This window comes from Bos taurus, chromosome 11 (assembly GCF_002263795.3).
Source record: "Bos taurus isolate L1 Dominette 01449 registration number 42190680 breed Hereford chromosome 11, ARS-UCD2.0, whole genome shotgun sequence".
NCBI classification, from domain to species: Eukaryota; Metazoa; Chordata; class Mammalia; order Artiodactyla; family Bovidae; genus Bos; species Bos taurus.
The window spans coordinates 38122586-38139619 of record NC_037338.1 but is presented as its reverse complement, the minus strand read 5'-3'; the positions used below and the strand labels follow the sequence as shown (position 1 = coordinate 38139619).

The 17034-nt window shown below is 38.2% G+C and overlaps 1 protein-coding gene across 3 annotated transcripts in view; it reads left to right on the top strand.

Annotated features, from left to right (window-relative positions):
* The first annotated feature begins 11080 nt into the window (after positions 1-11080).
* CCDC88A (coiled-coil domain containing 88A) overlaps positions 11081-17034 on the top strand; it is a 118460-nt gene continuing 112506 nt past the window's right edge. For 2 of the 3 annotated variants that reach the window (XM_005212640.5, XM_024998823.2), the window contains exons 1-2: positions 11081-11926; positions 12023-12123. In XM_005212640.5, the coding sequence (XP_005212697.1) occupies positions 11864-11926; positions 12023-12123 (164 nt within the window). In that variant the 5' untranslated portion in view covers positions 11081-11863. The remainder of the gene's footprint in view (positions 11927-12022; positions 12124-17034) is intronic. The other variant, NM_001206209.1, reaches the window with a different exon arrangement.

Genomic DNA, 17034 nt, shown 5'->3' with positions numbered 1-17034 from the left:
AAACTTTAGTAGGAGCAATTCCTGTCTGGTTCCTCTGCCTGCAGCCTCACCTCTTTCCAATCCCCCCACTACCGTACTACTAGACTTTTCTTTTTAAAAGAGAAATCTGATACCATCACTTGTTTTTTGTTTTTTGTTTTTTTTTTAAGCTTTAATTGACCAAGACCAGTTCTTGAGTATGATATTTTGGTTTCTTCATAGTATGACCTCAACTTTCATTTCCCACTCGTCTCCACCCCTGGGAAACTACATTTTTTCTCCACAGAAAGCTATTCATGACGCCCAAACACACCATGCTCTTCTGTACTTTGATATGTTGCTTCTGTTTTTCTTCTACCTGAAATGCCCTGGACTTTCCCTTCCCACTGAACATCTACTTTTCATTCGAGGCCTGGATAAAAGGTCACCTCTCTGTGCAGCCTTTCTTTGCTTTCCACTAAAACTGAACCTTGTTTCTTCCTCAAGTACTACCCATCACACATTGCACTGTTTAAGAATAATCAGTTGTCAGTATTTCCTAGCTGACTGTAAGGTCTGCGAGGGTTCATGTGTCATAAGGAAACATCTTATTCACCTCTGTATCCTCAGGGCCTGGCTCGTAATAATTACTCAAAATGCATGTTCACTGAATACACAAAAGAAAAAACTGAACAGAAAGTTCTCATAGTGGACAAAACCTGTTAAACAAAATTTTAGACTGACATTACAACTGAGGCATGTGGGTGGTACTTTCCATGAGTTTAGGAAGCATTTGATGTTACTAAAAGATTATTTTTGAAATATATAGGGATTTTTTGGTGAATTTTAATTTCTCCACAGCTTCTTAGTGGCCAGTTTTTTGTTTTGTTATTTTGTTTGTGGGATTTGTCCAGGTGGGGGTCCTTTAGTGCAGAAGTACAAGGATATTGTGTTATAGTTTGGAGAAATCTTGGAAACACCAGGTTGCTTGATTTCTAGACCAGGTGGAATTCTACTTTTTTGCTTCTCAGGAACAAGGGTGATCTACAGTATGTGTACTTGGCACACTCAGTCACTGATTTCAGTCTCATTGACGCCTTGATACTGAGATCAGCATTCAGGAGTGCAATGAAGGGAGAGCAAGCATTCCTCTCACAGTTCTACCTCAGACTTGAGCACCAGAGTATGTTAAAAAACACATGATATATATACTGGTAAGTAGACACAGATGATGTTTTGTAGAGGTGGTCATTGCTATACCATCTGCCAGGTCCTGCAGTTGGTTAAAAAAAAAGAAGAAAAGAAATTAGTTTGGCAGGATTTGCTCTTTACAAAATCATGTTGATTTTTGCCAATTCTATGTAATTTGATATGCTCTTGCAAAATGAGTAAGAGCAAAGTGTTTTCACATCGAGCTACAGGAAAAATATGGCCATTGTTCTTATGACCTTAGTTTAAAAAAATGTAAGTATGAGTAAGATAGGGCCATGGTAAATAAAAGATAAAATGAAGGAGATGCAGACAGATGGGTAACTAATTCAGAACTACCAAAACTCAAAAATTGTTTGTAGCTGTAATGTAATTGATATACTATTACCATGTCTCAAACTAAAAAGAAGGGGCATGAAATCTAAAGCCTTCTGGGATCAAAATATGCTCAATTCAGGACTATAAATTTTATTTATTCAGACTTACATTAGTAAATTTCTACAGAACATGTATATGAATTTGTGAAAGGTAACAGTTACATACAAATAATTTCTTCCTAATTTAGAGTCAAAGTCTTCATAGGATTAATGTATAGGAACTCTAGTTGGTATTATCTACTAACATTATTTCAGTCATTACCATGTTGATTTCACAAAGAATTTGGAAGATGCTAATTAAACTTTGTCCGATATAAGTAAAGGGTATAACTCTGATTTGTTATCCATTTAGCTTTTATTAAACAGAACGATGACTAAATGATTTCAAATGAGGATTCATTCTAAATGTTGAACGAATAGGTTTTCGTGCAAGTTGGTTTGTGTGTAGTACTTCTGCTTTTTCCTGTGAGTGAAGGACTCAGATAAGAGAAAACACCAGTGTTGTGCCCCACTGTCACATTAATCTTGCTATTTTCTTTTAAAATAACATCTCCTAATAAATTACATTTCCTGCTACATACAAATCAAGTTCTTTAAATGAAAGTTATGAAAAATTAATTATCTTAACAAATTTATTCATTCAACTAATATAGAGTACATACTATGTACAAGACACTGCAGGATACGGATACTATATATTTGTTAGTCTGAAAAAAGATTTGGTTTATACTTTGCATTAACAGATCTTATATATCAAATGACATGCCATACATTTTATGGCATTTTATTCTTAACATCTTAACATATTTATTCACTCCCCCATGTTTCATCATGGCATGGCACCAAAGATTCAAGCTTATTTTCATTTGATAAGAATTTCCAACTTGTATGGCTATCAAAGAATCTAAAGACATGGTTCCAGGTTTTATCCACATTTTCCACACGCAGCTCTATGTCAGAGAGTCACATCACCTGGGTTCTCTTGCTCTCTGCTTTTCATGGGGTTCAGCAGTGGGGATCATTGGCCAGCAACATAAGTGAGAAAGACAGAGGTTGGGATATTCTTTCTCATTTCTTCTTCTGCAGCGTGATGATGTCAGTAGCTCCACTATGGACACAGTTCCTGTCCAGTGGTTCCTCTTCCAAGATGACAGTCTTTTGGGGTTCCAGAAGCACAATTTCCTCCTCCCCAAACTCTTTGGCAGAGGGGTAGAAGCCCTCCTGGTATTGCTCTTCCCTTGGTGCTTCTCCATCCTTTGGTGGTTCACTTAACTCTCCACACCTCTCTAAGCCATCCCTTCATTAAATTCCCCTTTTAACCACTTTAAGGGTAATCCCTCTTTCCTGCTGAGACTCAAGAGAATGCCCCCCAAATAATTTTATATCCAGGGGATTGGTTTCCCATGGTAACATGATGCGAGATAGAAAACTGTTTGAACTATATCTGATGCAGTAGAATAATGGAATTCTGTTTCCAAGCAACTTGTAGACAAACTCTTCCACACTTCCAGAATATATATGCAATAGAGTTGATTATTTAGAAAGTAACGACTTGACTGGAAAAAAATTCAACCCTGTTTTTTGTTTTCTTTGCATCCAATATAAATACAGTGACTGCTAGTTTACAGGTGACAAACTATGGCCTAACAAAACCAAACCTTTATTTTCTGCAAATAAAGTTTTACTACAGTGCAGCAACACCTATTTCTTTTGCGTAGTCTATAACTGCTTTGTGCAGCCATGGCAGTGGGGGATACTTGCAAGAGAGACCTTATGGCCCACAAAGCCTAAAATATTTACTATCTGGCCTTGTCAGAAAACTTTGCTGACCTTTGAACTAATTGACTGAATGATATATTTGTCATTTTATTTATTTTGGCCTCATTTGGATACTTCTCTGAATCTTACAGTCCATATGCTATCTTACACATACGGTAGCTCAATCAATGATGATTAATAAAGAATGTGAGGATACACTGACCAATATAGAACTCAATCTCAGTTTTGCTTTAAACCCAGAGAATTCATTTTTATTCTTTTACAAGATTTATTAGCCAAGTTTTAGATATGGTTACAGAAATTTGGGGGTTGATGTTTTAAAAATTGGTAACCTGGTACTTCTATACACTTAACAGATGATTAATATCATTATTAAAAATTTATTTGGGTTCCATTTATTGAATAATTTAAACGGAGATGCATGTTCAAATTTTGATCATAGTTGTATTTCCTAGTGGTGTTTTGAGAGTGGTACAGTTTTTTAAAATAATATGACTTATATGCAGAAATGTATTAACTTCTGAGTGGTAGAATTATAGGCTTGATTTTTTTTGTTTCACTTTGTTGTGTTGTTGATTTTTCCATATAGGACAATGAAATGTATTATTGATAATTTTAAAAATATGGAATATGTTTAGTTTCACATAACTAAATATTTCATACTGCTATTTTGGTTTGGGAAACAAAAGATCTTTACAAAATTCATGGAATAAAAGTAACTCTGAGAATTCTTCTGAAGCTACTATTTTAAGAAAATATTCAACTGGCATATCTCAATTGAAAATTAGAAAATAAAAATATTCACATTAAAATTTTTTAAAGTTTTGTATGAATTTTAACTTTAAGCAGCAGAACATCAAATACATAGTCTCTTATATTTGCATATGCATTTTTAACACATCTTCCTACTGTCATTTGACAGAAGGAAATAAAATGCTTTCATATTTCCTCATTTGCAATGTTCATCATTTGTAATTCATATTTTTATATGAAAGCAGACCTACATTTTCTTCTATGATTAGAAGTATTTGTTTTAGCCCTCATTTATTTCCAGTAGCCTCAGAGCACCACTGGTACCTTATGTGGAATTGACTTGCTGATTTACCCCAAAGGGAATGCTGTGTGACAGATTCAAATGACTCCCTAAAATGGTATTATTATACCCAAGAATAGCCAGTTTGTGTTTCTTTTATCAGAAGATCTTAAGCTTTTGTGTCATGATATATAATTTATCAATTGTATTTCTGTGTTCTTCCTCCACTGTGAGGGTACTTCCTGCCACATGGAAGTTTTGTCTGTTTTATTAGAGCTCCGTCATTTGCTCGGACACAGATAAGTTCTTTCTTAACTAGGTATTGCTAATGTTTACCTCAATGGCACCCCACTCCAGTACTCTTGCCTGGAAAATCCCATGGACGGAGGAGCCTGGTAGGCTGCAGCCCTTGGGGTCGCTAAGAGTCGGACACGACTGAGCGACTTCACTTTCTCTTTTCAGTTTCATGCATTGGAGAAGGAAATGGCAACCCACTCCAGTGTTCTTGCCTGGAGAATCCCAGGGACGGGGAAGCCTGGTGGGCTGCCGTCTATGGGGTCACACAGAGTCGGACACGACTGAAGTGACTTAGCATAGCATAGCATAGCATAGCAAGATCATAAAGGTTTACCGTCAGAATAGGAGAGTGATTTTTTCCACCTTTTAAAGTCCATTTTTATAAAATTTTCCCTTTTCAATACATGTTTTTATTTTCTCCTCTGTTTATCAAGTTTCTATTTGTTTGCTGTCTTTCCATCAGTAGCGTCTTAAGTAGGAATGAGTCATCACCACCTATTGCACAGATTTAAGGAATTAAAGGAGGGGGAGGAAATCATACAAATACAAGGAATTGAACACATGATATGACAACCAGACCCTGGAAATACCTGACAAGTGACCATTAACTTAGAAGATTATTTCATGTCAGACCACAGCCAAAAAACATTACACATTACTTTTAGGCACATCACAAATTCATAGACTTTACTCATAGGAGAGTCCATCAGGTTCTCACTCAAAAATTATTACTTCTTTCAGACTGTTTTCACAATCTGTGAATTTCCTGCAGATAGAAAATTAGTAGCTGCAGATTTGAATGGGGACTCTTGATAGATTCTCAGCAACAAAAATGAAGAGCCAGGAGAGAAGACAGGAAAACTCTTCAAAGTAAAAACTCAAAACATAGTTGTCTGGGACCTGTGAGGACAGGTCAAACACTATCATACTTCTAAAGAGCCTATGAATATATTGTTATATTAAAAGCATGACACAATCTTTTAGGTCAATCGCAATGACATATTTCTTTAATAAAATGTCTATTTCTGTTCAATAAAGCTTAGACAATAATAACACCTTTCTACAAGATTTCAGAAAATGATAACAAATGGAAAACAGTTTGGGTATTGAAGACATATCATCATATGCTGTCTGAGAAATGAAAGATTACATGATATTTTTGTATTCCTCTATGCTTTTCCTTGAAGGAAAAAAATATGGACTTCGGCAAAATCTGTCTTAAAAGCCATGTGTTTTATAATCTCAGTATCTTTTTAGTTCTTCACATTCTCTGGCAAGTGTTATCTTTAGCTAATGCTTCCTCTAGGTCATTAGTTAACTAGAATAGTTCTTGGAAGTTGCTCATCTGTGAGCTCTTGGCAATTGTCAGGAATTTAAACTGGTCACCATGGTTGAAGGAAGACTCTGACACACTGACCAAGAGTTCCCATAAGAGCAAGGCACAGTCCTAAAGGCCAGGGATACACAGATTAATAAAATGAGGTCATTCTTCAGGATTTCCCCATCTATCCAGCAGAACGTGTCAGCAAATACATGCCATTCAGAGTATATTACAGAAACAAATGGAGATTAGATCATCTGCAGGCACCACTTATCCCGTGGAAGAGGAATGCTTCAGAGAAAGTGACCCTGGAATCCTGAAGGTTGGGAGTTCACTTTGTTAGAAATTAGGAATGAGCATTTCAGGGGATGGTAACATGGAATTAAAAGATGTTTGCACCTTGAAAGAACAGATATGACAAACGTAGACGACATATCAAAAAGTAGAGACATTACTTTGCCAACAAAGGCCCATATAGTCAAAGCTATAGTTTTTCCAGGAGTTATGTATGAATTTGAGAGTTTGATCATAAAGAAGGCTGAGCACAGAAGAACTGATGCTTTCCAACTGTGGTGTGGGAGGACTCTTGAGAGTCCCTTGGACTGCAAGGAGATCAAACCAGTCAATCCTAAAAGAAATCAATCCTGAATATTCATTGGAAAGACTGATGCTGAAGCTCCAATACTTGTGGCCACCTGATACGAAGAGCTGACTCACTGGAAAAGACCCTTTTGCTGGGAAAGATGGAAGGCAGGAGGAGGAGGGGACAGCAGAGGGTAAGATGGTTGGATGGCATCACCAACTCGATGGACATGAGTTTAAGCAAGCTCTGGGAGATGGTGAAGGACAGGGAAGCCTGTCCTGCAGGCGAGCTGCAGTCCATGGGATTGTAGAGTCAGACATGACTGAACAACAACAAGCATGGAATGTAATGATGAATTTGTGATGGTTTACCTTGTTCAGAACACAGCATTAGGGCATTTGAGAGGAATCATTGTAGACAGGGCTTCCCTTGTGGCTCAGCTTGTAAAGAATCCGTCTGCAATGTGGGAGACCTGGGTTCGATACCTGGGTTGGGAAGATCACTTGGAGAAGGGAAAGGCTACCCATTCCAGTATTCTGGCCTGGAGAATTCCATGGACTGTATAGTCCATGGGGGTCACAAAGCATTGGACACCACTGAGTGACTTTCACTCTTCCCTGATCGTTCAGTTGGTAAAGAATCCGACTGCAATGCCGGAGTCCCCGGTTCAGTTCCTGGGTTGGGAAGATCCCCTGGAGAAGGGAAAGGCTACCCACCCAGTATTCTGGCCTGGAGAATTCCACAGACTGTATAGTTCACGGGGTTGCAAAGAATTGAACGTGACTGAGCGACTTTCACTTTACTGATGACCAGGCTAAAAAGAGGATTCCTTTCTCTGCCTTGTCATCTCTTCCAAATTTACTTTCCTCTGCCCATTTGAGATATAGAACAGAACTACAAATACACTAATTAGATGTCCTTAGGGAATGAAACCACTATCCCATTTTACAGCTAAGGAAATAGATGCTCAAAGAAATTAGGTAACATACCTTCTCTTTGTCATCGTATTATGTTTCTCTTAAAACTATGCTTGATAATTAAAACATATACCTCCTATATTCTAAGGTGAATTTAAAATCTTATTCTTTACATCAAGAGGACTTAGAGATCCTTTTGAGAAATCTTTGAGAGATTGGATTTCTTGATGACCCGGCATTTCTTTTTAAATATTCATGAAGCAATGATGCCTTCCTTTTTTTAAGAATTAATTGACAATTCAGCCATTTTAGGTGTCCAATTCAGTGATTATTGTATATTCAAAGTATTGTGTATCCATCACAATAGTCATTGAGTATTTTCTTGAAACCCACACCCCTAAATCATGAATCCCATTTCCTCCCAACCTCCCCAGACCTAGACAGACACTAATCTACTAATCTATAGACTTGTTTCTTCTGGACATTTCATATAAATGCTATCATACAATATGTGGCAGGCCTTTGTGACAGACTTGTTTAGCTTAGCATAATGTTTTCAAAGTTCATCCATACTTAGCATGTGTTAGTACTTCATTGTTTTTTATTGCCAAATAATATTCCATTTTATAGATATACTGCATTTAATTTATTCAATTATCAGCTGATGGGCATTTGGGTTATTTTCAGCTATTCTAAACAACAATGCCATTCTGCTACTGTATTTATGACATTTATTATACTAGCTTATGGATGTGATTAGCTTTGCAAATATTTGTCACCAAGGAGCCTGGTTCCGAGTGAGCTTATCACTTCCTGTGGTGTAAATCAAGATGGAGGTAAACATGGGTGCTTTTAGTACACAGGTCGTGTTATGTACGTGTAACCTGCAGGGGAAGCCTCAATTATAATACACAGAATCTTTCTCTAGTGATTCCTCTAGTCCATTCCAATCATTTAATTTCTGCTTAGAAGAGGGTGGAGCTTTGGACCCTAGCCAGATGGATATGACTTTTCCAAAGTCCTTTCCTGGGGATTTAATGTTCTAAGAAGGAATGAATTCAGGACACATAATTACAAAGCACAAAAAAAATACCTTGAAGAAATCTTGAGAAATCTCTTCCTAAGTGAAAGGAGGATAGGGAGAACTTTTGGATTTATTCTTACAGGATGTTGCAATTCAAAGACCATTAAGTTGCATATAATGTGCAATCCTCTTTTGCCAGACAGAGCAGTTTCCTGATTGTACTCTTGAGATATTATAAAGCATTTCTAAGACTGCTGTTAAACTAGAGAATTGTGAATTGGTAGGTTTTCAAATAAGTTACTCCAGACCTCCGTCTGGTCTAAAGCTTCCTGCTTTTACAATTAACTCCTCATGTTTCTTTGTTGCGTGTGTGTGTGTGTGTGTGTGTGTGTGTTAAACCTAAAGATAGACCAGGAAGCATCTGGGGCCATCTGGTTCTAAAGGGGAATCCAGATTTCTATGAGGGCTAGCTACTAAATGTAAAGAGGATAAACACTTCTATCTTAACTTTTAACTCCTGTGCTAACCTTCAGTCATTACCATCCAAAATGCCCTTAACTCACACTGGTGTTAAACTTCATGGTGTTTTCCTTTATGAATGAAGCAGGTTGGTCTGTCTTAACACAAACCACAGTACAGGCATGAACACTTCCATGTTGTTTTTAGCCAGGCTTCTGAGAGATTACAAAGAAAAGTGGACAAGTTAGGCATATAGCAATTCTTCCTTCTTGGTGCCTGTTCACTCTTGGTCTGTGTTTCTAAATAAAGGATTGTGATTAAGAAAGAGTCATCAAGAGCAAAGGGAAAAGATTGCTAACAACCGGGATTACCCAGGACTTGTGTACTGGCCAGGGCAATGCAAGATTCTACTCTGTATATCACTTAGCAAAGTACCACATGAATGCATCCTAATTTTAATGAAGATAATTTGCGAGGTGCATTTATCTGCTCTCCAAAGCAAGATTCTTTCTCCTGCAACTGAAGTAAGACAGGTTACATTTCCCTCAAGATTCTTAATTTGAAAGGAATGATAATGAAAACAAAATCAATAATATGTATAAAGCCCTTACTCTAGGTTGCCATTTAACTCTACTAAGTTAACCCTGTTTAACACCTGAAGAAAGTAAAGTGCAGAGAGGTTCAGAGACTTGCTTACACAGCTGGTAAGTATTAGAGCCTGGATCTGAATTCAGCAGAAGACTCGAGTGCTCAGATGGTAAAGGGTCTGTCTACAATGCTGGAGACCCGGGTTCAATCCCAGGGTCGGGAAGATCCGCTGGAGAAGGAAATGGCAATCCACTCCAGTACTATTGCCTGGAAAATCCCATGGACAGAGGATCCTGGTAGGCTACAAGTCCATGGGGTCGCACAGAGTCGGACAGGACTGAGCGACTTCACTTACTTACTTAGAAGACTCTAGAACCCAGGTCTCAACAACCTAAATAAGAAATTGTGCTGTTCTTAATTCAGTGTTATGACAAAAACATTTTTACTGCTAATTAAAAATATCATGTAAGTACTCAAAGTAGATATTTCTGTAAATGTAAACACACACTGAAGAACTATAATACTATATTTATTTTCTATAAAAAAATGTTTTTGCATGCCATTTTGTCCCAGGGAAAAGCCTTATTTTCCTTCAGAATTAAGAGGAATAACATTTGATTTTGTGGGGGAACTGTTAAAATTACTTTGATGGTTCCAGTCGTGCACAGCATTAAGATTTATGACAAATATGTAATCTGTTTATTTGTCACCCAACTTGGATGACTTCCAAATGTTTCCTCTTAGTAGCTCTTGATTTTTGTTTGGATTTTTTTCAATCACCAAATAGTCAAACAACAATGTCTGAATCACGTTTGCTCCAGTTAGAAAATACCAACATGTTGAAAGGCAGCTTTGGTTATTTAAAACCCTACTACATTCACGTGCAACTTTGAAGAGCATGCATGCTTTCATGGACTGGATTTTTTAAAGAAGAAGCAAAAAGAGGAAAAAACCCCTAAAACAAACAAGTTTGCGCCTCAAGTCCCTTCTTTGCTATTTACTGCAGTGAGTTTTCCTACTCCGTTTTGCTGGCGAAAGCACGCTCAACAGATCAAACTGTCCGAAAAAGGCCGTCTGCATCCCTCATGTTTAGAAGAGAGGGATTTCGTTCTTTCCTTCACACATCAAAGAAAGCACTCGGGGAGGAAATAAACCATAATTAGGCATGAGCAAGCGAGCAGACCGACCCCTTCCTCTCCCTTTCCCATCCCCGCCCCCCAGGCCCTGGCAACCATCCTGGGCGCGAGCGAGGAGCCGGCCACCGCAGCAGCTGCAGCGAGCGCGCGTCCACGCCGCGCCCGCCGCTAGGATCTGGGCGGCGGCGGGGCCGGCCCGGGGTCGCGCGTACTCGGGAGCGCGCTCATGCAGCGGTTTTCTTCTCCCACAATCCAGAGGCTTGCGGCGCGGGAGGGGCGGGGAGTCGGCGGAAGGATATGGCCGCGGAGGGAGCTGCACGCTCCCTTTGACGGCTGGCTGGAGGCACTAGTTTGAGCGGCAAGGAGCGGGGTGTGATGCGGCACTGCGGTTCTGAGGCCGTTACTCCGGCTCCTCTAGAGAGGGCGGAGGAGGAGGCTGGAGCTCGGCGGTGATTTTGTGCCAGGGCTTCCCAGAGGCGCACTGAAAAGGCTGGCGGGGCTCGGGAAGCTGGGGGGTTAGGGACACTCATTCAAGCCCCCACCCCCCGGGAGGGGAAGGGGGCAGGCGGCGAGGCTCGAAGCGGTTGAGAGATGGTGTGTGCTCGGGGGGAAGGAGCGAGCGCTGCCTGTCGTTGGTGAGGGGCTGCAGGCAGGGAAAGCTCCGTGGGTCAAAGCTGTTCCATGCCCACTGGTGGGTGGAACGTGTTGAGCGGAACACTGAGGTCTAGCCTGGCGGCCGCTCGGACCCCTTAACGTGGTATCTAACGTGGGATTTCATTTAGCCCACGGTGGGATTAATTCGTTGGGGGCAGCCTCGCTGTTCTGGCTCCTCCAGGAGGAGCTGGGCAACCTTGACGGGCTTTTTGTCTTGCTGCTCCAGCCCCTTCTCCCTTCCTCCTCCTCCAGATGCCTTTTCTCTGCCCCTCCTCGCCCGGTACAGACATTTCCAGCGCAGGCTGCCGCTTGTGGCTGCTGTCGAAGCCACTTTTCAGGATTTCGATTCGTTTCCCTCTGGGGTGTTTTTTGAGGAGGGAGAGTTTTTCTCCCCTCCACGATGGGATTTTCTTCCCGTGCCAAAGTGGACTTTCATTGATTTCTACTTACTTCTTCAACGTTTAGTGACCAATTCTCTAGGCGTTTTTTTGTGGTGGTTCCTTTTTTTTCAAGTACATTCTCTGTAAAATGGAGAACGAGGTTTTTACTCCCCTTCTGGAGCAGTTCATGACCAGCCCCTTGGTCACTTGGGTAAGTGGGGTGTTATTTGTTGCATATTTTGCTGCATTATTTGTGGCTGCAGAGATGGAGGTGGGCGTTCGTGTCGTAATGATCATTCTGTTCTAGGTTAAAACGTTTGGACCTCTGGCTGCAGGAAATGGGACCAACCTGGATGAATATGTGGCTTTGGTGGATGGGGTATTCTTGAACCAAGTCATGCTTCAAATGTAAGTGCTCTGTTTTTTCTTTCTAGGCAGCTTTTTTTTTTTTTTAATTGCATACTGTGAACTTAGAGACTATGTTTTAAGATCTTTGGTCAGAAAAATTCAGGTGGTTTAAGAACTGCACCTTGAAAGGTGATAATCTTATGTGCCCACCACATTTATCACAAGCCAGTAATTATACCTGTTAAAATTGTGGAACTTTAATTTTTCATTCTGCAAATCATGTATTGTCACTTACTGTCTTCAGTGCTGAAATCCAAACCACATTGTGGCCTTTTTGATAATTTGGTAAAATGAGGAGAATTAGAATAGTTTCCTGAGGTGGGGGGCTGGGGGGGAGAGCGTTTACTGTAAAGTTATGTGCATTTGGTACAGAATGTTTCTTATTAACCTTTGTGTCTAAAAATAAATGGCTCAAATTTTGAAACTGGTGAAGTAACAGATTTCAGAGGGAAGAATTTCAAATAGCAATTCTGATTGGTGAAGACTTGCTGTAGGAAGTAATTTAAATGCATCTAATAACTAAAGTCTGATTAGATGATTGATTGTGTGAATTATTTGATTAATATTTGGGAAATCATTTTAAGGTGTTCTTAGAGCTTGTTTTGAAATGCAGGTGATTGAAATCTTGATGACAATTAGCTAATGATTTAGTAGGCAAATCTTTGTTTTTTATATTTATAATGTTAGCTTTAAATTAAGTAGAAAAGTGTTTCTGAGGTGGCAGTTGAATATCGAAATCACATTGGTAGCTGGATCAATGAAATAAAAACTCTATTTTTATCATAGATATTGTAGCATTAGGTGCATTCTTAGCACATCAGTGTAGTGAGTATTACAGCTGTGCTCAAAATTATGTGTATTAGCCTTATTTCTCTTGAATACTACCTGATTACAAGAGTAGTTTGAAACTTTCTATTTTAAGATATTCTTTGTGTTAGATATGTGGGGAATTTAGTGCATTATTAGTAAATGTTACCAGAGAATAAGTCTACTGTTAATAGAATAATACCCTAACATAAAAGTGATCAATTCTGTATATTTTTGATATTAGTTTTCTCTTTAGATTTTTCTACTTAAAGAAGGTAGAGTGAAATCCATAAATAACTGTTCCACTTGTAACTTCAGTCTGTGTACTCAGAGTCTTGTAGTCTGTATGCTCAGAGACTTTGCTGTTTTTCATATATGTGTTGATCCTACAGCAAAGTATTATACTACTACATGTTTCCAAAAGTGTTTTTTTTTTGTATAGGCACCCAAAGAAATATGTTATCTGAATGTATTTTTTTTTTCTTAAGAAAGGAAAAGGGAATGTGGACATAATTATTTCCAGGGATAATAAATATATTTTGGGCAGCTTTCCCATGGAAGTATCTTTAATCTTTGAAATATCCCTCTATTTCCCAAGCAAAATGGTAGAATAATTAAACCAACTTCTATTTTAGGGAACACAAGTGACAGGAAGGGTAGCCATTACAGTAGATACTCAGAACTTGTTCCCCTGTGTCTCTTTTCTTATTTGTTTTTAGACAGATTTTGAGTTTGTATGTTGAACCCTAAAAAAACAGGTGTGCTCGTAAATGTAGGAAAATACATTAGTTTTCCCCTTTAATGGTTTTTATTTGAATGATTCTTTTTCCAAAAAATATTTAGTAGATTTTTTTTGAAGCCAGAATAGTTAGCCGAGGTGCTAAAAACAGACACTTTAGCTTGTTTCCACTTTGGGTACAGTTTTATACTTAAAATATATATGTGTGTGTATATTTTGAAGTAATGGTGTTCCAAAATAGTGGTTGCCAGGTTGTTTTTTTTGGGAAGACTAGCTTCATTCCAAACCTCAAATCTGCTTCTGTTTTTAATTCCACCTTTTAGTTTCTTTAAAAGTTTTTTCGGTGTCCTAATTCTGTTCTGAATGACCTGTATAAATTAAAGGAAAAGAAAATTAAGAAAAAAAGAAAGACATATGTTTTAGTTTTTTAAAAAGTGTCTTATGAGATCAACACAAATTTATTGTAATTTATTACCTAATTATTTACCCCATAGGGCAACAAAATACACATTGTTTTAAGCTATATTTTGTTAATTTTGAAATCATTAAGATTTCTACTGAGCACTTTGCTCAAATTAACTTTTGATATATTAAATTGTCAGTTGAAATTGTGCCTAGTAAGTTAACCTAAAAATAATTTCTAGATTAAGTTTGGTTATAGAATTTGTGGGTGAGAACTGTTTGTAAATGCAGCATATGGATTTTTGTGTGTGTGTGATGTTTCTTGTGCTTGGACTTCATTGAGCTTCTTGGATCTGTGGTTTTATAGTTTTTATCAAATTTGGAAAAAATCTGGCCATTATTTCTTAAGTATATATGTATATATGTCTTTTCTTTGCCCCCTTTCCTCCTCTTGGAAGTCCAGTTACATGTAAATCAGGCTACTTAATGTTTGTTGATATACCATTCAGTTTTCTTTTCAGTCTTTTTCTGTTTCACTTTGGGTAATCTTGCTAAATTCATTAATCCTTTTTTTCTGTAATGTTTAATCTGCTGTTAGTCCCATCCAGGGTGTTTTTCATTTTAGAAACTGTAGTTCCAGCTCCAAAAATTCAGTCTTTTTTATATTTTCCATGTTTATAGATTTCATGTTTTGTCTTTTCTATAGCTTCTTGAACATAGAGAATACAGTAATAACTGGCTTAATGTTCATGTCTTCTAATGTTGTCTGTGCCGTTTCTTGGTTGGTTTTGATTGATTTTTCTTCTCACTATGGATTGTACTTCCTTTTTGCATACCTGGTAATTTTTTATTAGATGCCAGACATTTGAAATTTTACTTTGTTGTTGGGTGCAGGATTTTTTTGCATCTCATTAAAAATATTTTTGAGCTTTGTTTTGGAATGCAGTTAAGTTACTTGGAAACAGTGGTCTTTTTAGATCTTGCTTTTAAGTTGTGTTAGGCATCACCACTTTGCTTTGTTGCACTGTTGAGGCAAAACCCTTGTGAGTACTCTGGCGGTGGGAACGGGACCTAGTCCTGACTTCTGTGCGCTCTGGGTGGTGTTCCCTCTAATCCTTTTTAGTGGTTCTTTCACTGTCCCTGGATGGTTTCTTCACACACATGTACTGGTAAGTACTCAGCTAAAGACTTGAAAGATAACCTGTGCAGATCTCTGGATCTTTCTGAGCAGCTCTCTCTTAGGTGCTCTGCTGTGTATATGAAGGTCACCTTGCTGTCCCCAGACTAAGTTCTGTGTCCTGGATTCAGGGAGACCACTGTGCTCTGCCTCTGTTCCCCATTCCTGTTCTGCAGCCTAGAAACTCTTTCAAGGCAATAAACTGGTACAATGGTAGGATTTGTTTTGTGTGTTTCCCATCTATGAAGGATCTACTGTTCTTTGTTGCCTGATGTCCGTTGTTTTCAAAAATGCTTCGTATGTTTTGTGTCCTTCCCCACCACCCCCGCAGTTGTTTCAGGCAGGAGGGTAAGTTTGGTTCCTTTAATTTCATCTTGGCCAGATATGAAAATCTGTTTATATATTTAAAACCTGTCTTGTATTCCTGCTTTCAGATGTGACAGAATTTTATTATAGGATCCTTATGGTAGAATTTTTTTTTTTTTCATCTAAAGAGTAAGAATATTCATTAATTTAGTGACTTCTGGATTTGCCATTTTTGACCCAGAATTTGAAAGTAAAGAGTGGACCTCTTCATTGTAGTTTATGACTCTGCCTTATAATTTCAGAGTCTGTTCACTGGTTTGGGATTCACTGTATTCAGAGATGAATCCTGAATTTCATTGAGTAGCTCCTTGAATCAAAGAATCTCTGTAAGAGCCTGTGACAAGGCATCAGTCCTCTAACTAATGGGAAGAGGAAGCTATTTAGAGATCTGTAATGATGGCCAGCTCTTCTGCATGCTGCAGGGCATTTTCCTACTTCAACCAGATGAAATCTTTTTTCTTCAGTGCTAGTTATCAGACATAGGGCTTGGTGACAGTGAAGTGGAAATAATCATTTTCCTGTTTGAGATGTCATGCAGTTTTGTAGCCAATTTAGGATATTACTTGCTGTGAATTTTTAAGGTATTTGTGACATTGTAGTTGATTTCATAATTTTAGTCATACTACCTAAGCAATTGAAAATATGGTTATGTTAGGGTTTTAAGTACTGAAAAGTTGTTAATAGTGTCAAAACCATATTTGGAAATTCTGTGATTCAACCCCATTAGATAGACCCCTACAGAAATCTGTACTTGAATTATGTAGTAATTGTGATATACTTGTTTATTGCATTTCTTCTTTTAGAAATCTTGAATTTGAAGGGATTTTAGAAATCATCTACCATGAAAATCATTCTTACATGACACATGGTCATCCAATTTCTGCTTAAGTATTTCCCGAGAAGCAGCTTCATAAAGTATACGTAAAGAAGGCATTAAATAGAGGAAGTTGACTGAGAAATCTTCCTTCATTCTACTAGTGCTTAAGATTCAAAAATACAGTGTGCTGACTTTATGACTAAGTAACCGCCAGATGTCTAATAAATTACATGTTTTCTTACCAAGTATGGCATTGACTCTGAATTTTGGTATGGTCTCTCACACAGGTTTTGTTCAGTTTTGTTTTTGTTTTGACTTCTTTAAGAACACACTCATGATATAGTCAGAGTTGCTCTCTTACTACCTGGTTTTTGATTTACCTCCCAAATATTTCTCAGATGTGTCCTTGACTTGGCTTAATGCAATAGCCCCTGACTGGTTTTCTTACCTTTGGCTTGCCCCCCTTCAAGTTGTCTCCTCATGTAATCATGGGAAATTTTTTAACACGCAGATTTTATCATGTCGCTCCCATCTTTAAGATGGCTCAGCATCCTTCTTCTGCCTTCAGAGTAAACATGTTACTTGAATGTCTAGACTCCTTTG